The 3245-nt window shown below is 48.6% G+C and overlaps 1 protein-coding gene across 1 annotated transcript; it reads left to right on the forward strand.

Annotated features, from left to right (window-relative positions):
• The first annotated feature begins 1302 nt into the window (after nucleotides 1–1302).
• On the forward strand, nucleotides 1303–2372 carry LOC104873475 (olfactory receptor 10T2-like). The gene is given in 2 exon segments (XM_010640170.2): nucleotides 1303–1429; nucleotides 1432–2372. Coding segments are annotated over 2 exon segments (1068 nt in total).
• Nucleotides 2373–3245: the final 873 nt, after the last annotated feature.

The following is a 3245-nucleotide window of genomic DNA, read 5'->3' on the forward strand; positions in this document are numbered from 1 at the left end:
TCTTCAATATAACAACTTTACCCTTTAGCGTGGGGGCTTAGACAGAGTTAGGATGAGAAGAATAGATTGATAGAATAATTGGAGAAGGTTTCAAGTGAAGCCAGAGGACACAGGATGACCACACAAACTTTAGGAAACTGTTGAAGACAAGAGGGATAGACAGAGTGCAAGAATAAGGACAAGAATATAAAAACTTAACAGTAATAGGGGCTCACTTTCCTTTGAAACTAGTGACCCTTGAGTGAAGGAAAAAGAGAGAAGAAAAGAAAAGAAAGAAAGAAGAAAATACAAAAAAGAGAAGAAATTTGAGTTAGGGCAGGAATAGGAACAGAAAGGGAGATGAAGAATACTATGGGGGAGCAAGAGACTGAGTTGGAAAAAGAAGATAGAAAAAAGGAAAGAATTTGCAGAGTGGAATGAGGAAAAGAAAGAAGAAAAATCATTTGAAGGGCCTCTTTCTGACTATATCTCTGCTGTCACAATAGACAATGAGTGCAGCCATGTGAAGAACTAAGTCCTTTAGTCTCAGCTAGCCAATGGCTGACCCCTGAGATTCAGGCTGAATTTGGGCTGCAAGAACCAAATTGAGCTCCCTGACCTCCTGCAGGATTGAGCTCTGCAAGGTTCTACTACAGTTTCCCTCTGCCCTTTCTCTGAAGATATTCAAAGTTCTGATGGAAGGTGGTGCTCTCTCCAACTTACCTACTATGGAGGTCTGATGTGCCTTTATTGCAGTTGTTTACTTCTGTTCTATCTTCTGGAGTTCAGAAAAATGACCTTTATGACCACCTGTGCGTCTGCAGAGTGGATCAAAGAACTGGCACAATCAGGAGGCCTGAGAGCATGGGTGTGTGTGCGTGTGTGTGTGTGTGTGTGTGTGTGTGTGTGTGTGCATTGTGAATGTTGCAGAGGTGATTGTGTGGCCTCACTGGTTGGCTTGACCCAGGCTGGTGTGAGAACGGGATCTCTGCACAGCTGACCTGTACCTCCACCTTCCGCTGCATTGACTTCTGGGATTCTGACTATGATGTGTCATATTTCCTGATCATGGCTATTTGGAGCACTGTACACCTCGCTTACCCACCTTTTTTATTTTGAGACAGATTCTTGTTAAGTTGCTAACCTTCCCTGGCTGGGCTGGTACTTCAGTCCCTCTGCCTCAGCCACCCAGAGGGCTGGGATCACAGGATCACCACCACTTCCTGTGATTTTCTTACCCGTGGAGGAAACATTGTCTGGGTGATATTAGGAAAGGAAATGACTTCTCATTTCAGACTCTTCTGTCCTGTTTTGAAGAGAGGGATGACTCTCCTGCCTCGCTGTTGCCTAGCAGGCCCTCACTACGCTGCTCTATGCCATTTTTGTGTCTCCTCTCAGGCTCCTGAGAAGCTGTGGGGAAATGGGACATGGCCAGTGACAGAATCTGTGCTGGTGGATTCTCCAACCTCCCACACCTGCGGACCACGCTGTTCACGCTGCTTCTCCTCACCTACCTGGTCACCCTCAGTGGCAACGTCACCATCATCACCATCGTCCACGTGGATCGGACCCTGCACAAGCCCATGTACCGCTTCCTGGCAGTGCTGTCCCTCTCTGAGACCTGCTACACGCTGGTCACCATCCCCAATATGCCGGCCCATCTGCTGATGGAGAGCCAGGCCATCTCCATCCCTGCCTGTCGGGCTCAGATGTTCTTTTTCCTGGGCTTGGGCTGCAGCCACTGCTTCTTCCTCACCCTGATGGGTTATGACCGGTTCGTGGCCATCTGTCATCCCCTGAGATACTCGGTGATCATGAGACCCACCATCTGCGTCCGCCTGGGAGCCTCGGTTTTCTGCTCTGGGTTCTCAGTGGCCTTGATTGAGACCTGCATGATCTTCTCCTCTCCCTTCTGCCGTGGGGACCGCGTGGAGCGCTTCTTCTGTGACATCGCCCCGGTGCTGAGGCTCAGCTGCACCCAGGGTGCGAGCAAAGCACTGGGCATCTTTTTCCTGAGTGTCCTCGTGGTGCTGTTCTCCTTCCTCCTCATCCTGCTGTCCTACGCCTTCATCGTGGCCACCGTCGTGAAGATGCCCTCGGCCACTGGCCGCCACAAAGCCTTCTCCACCTGTGCGGCCCACCTCACCGTGGTCATGGTGCATTTCGGCTGTGCTGCCATCATCTACTTGCGTCCGGACTCCGGGGCCCACCCCGAGCAGGACCGCCCGGTGGCCGTGTTCTACACGGTAGCGACTCCACTGCTGAACCCTGTGGTGTACACACTGCGCAATAAGGAGGTGAGGGTGGCCCTCAGGAGGAGCCTGGCCCGTGGCTGTGGGGTTTGGCATAAGCACGCTTTGTCCCTCATTCACGGCACACTAGGTTTTCATTAACACTTGAGTCTTCGGAGACTCCGTTTCCCCACCTAGATAACAGGAGAGCATCTCATACCAAGTGGAATACACTGTCTAACATTGCCTGAGAGTAGCATAATTGCAATAGAACATGTCTTTTCCCTCCATATTTATTTTCTTGACTTTGCAATGGGTTATATCATCTACAGTGCCTAATGCTGGCCAATGGAGGGCACCACTGTGTCTGCCCCAGTTTGGTCCACCCCACAGAGCGAGTTAGATCAGTAGAGAGCAAGGACCAAAACACTATGTCCAGCATCCTTGCATTTTGGCTAAGAAGGCACTTTTTTTTTTTTTTTTGGTCACTAGCCTTTGTTTATTGTCCTGTTAGAATCCCACACTTAAATGTTATTATTTTTATTACTATCTTGCAACTCTCTCTCTGTCTTTTTTCGGGGGGGCGGTCCTGGGGATGGAATTCAGAGATTTCACACTGAGCTATATCCCCAGCACCACTTACTTTTTATTTTCAGCCAGGGTCTTGCTAAGTTACTACATTACCAGATTGAATTTGCAATTGTCCTGCCTCAGCCTCGTAGAATCCTGGGATTACAAGTGTGCACTTCCACACCTGGCTCCATTGTATCCTTAATTGCTTTGGTGTAGCTGAGAGAAAATGAGAAGGATTAAACTTTTTTTTTCATTTTTGCAAAAGTACCTACCATAAAGTTTTCTGCTTTAACCGTTTTAAATTCAGTAGTATTAACCACATTAACCGTTTTGTGCAAATATCATCACTATCTCTCTCTCTCTCTCTCTCTCTCTTTGGTACCAGGGATTGAACTCGGGTCCTTTTGCTTACAAGGCAGGTAGTGGAACCACTGAGCTGAATCCCCAGCTCTCATTACTGTC

The sequence above is a fragment of the Fukomys damarensis genome, unplaced genomic scaffold (assembly GCF_012274545.1).
Source record: "Fukomys damarensis isolate Sample0158 unplaced genomic scaffold, DMR_v1.0_HiC HiC_scaffold_37, whole genome shotgun sequence".
In the NCBI taxonomy this organism is placed as follows: domain Eukaryota; kingdom Metazoa; phylum Chordata; class Mammalia; order Rodentia; family Bathyergidae; genus Fukomys; species Fukomys damarensis.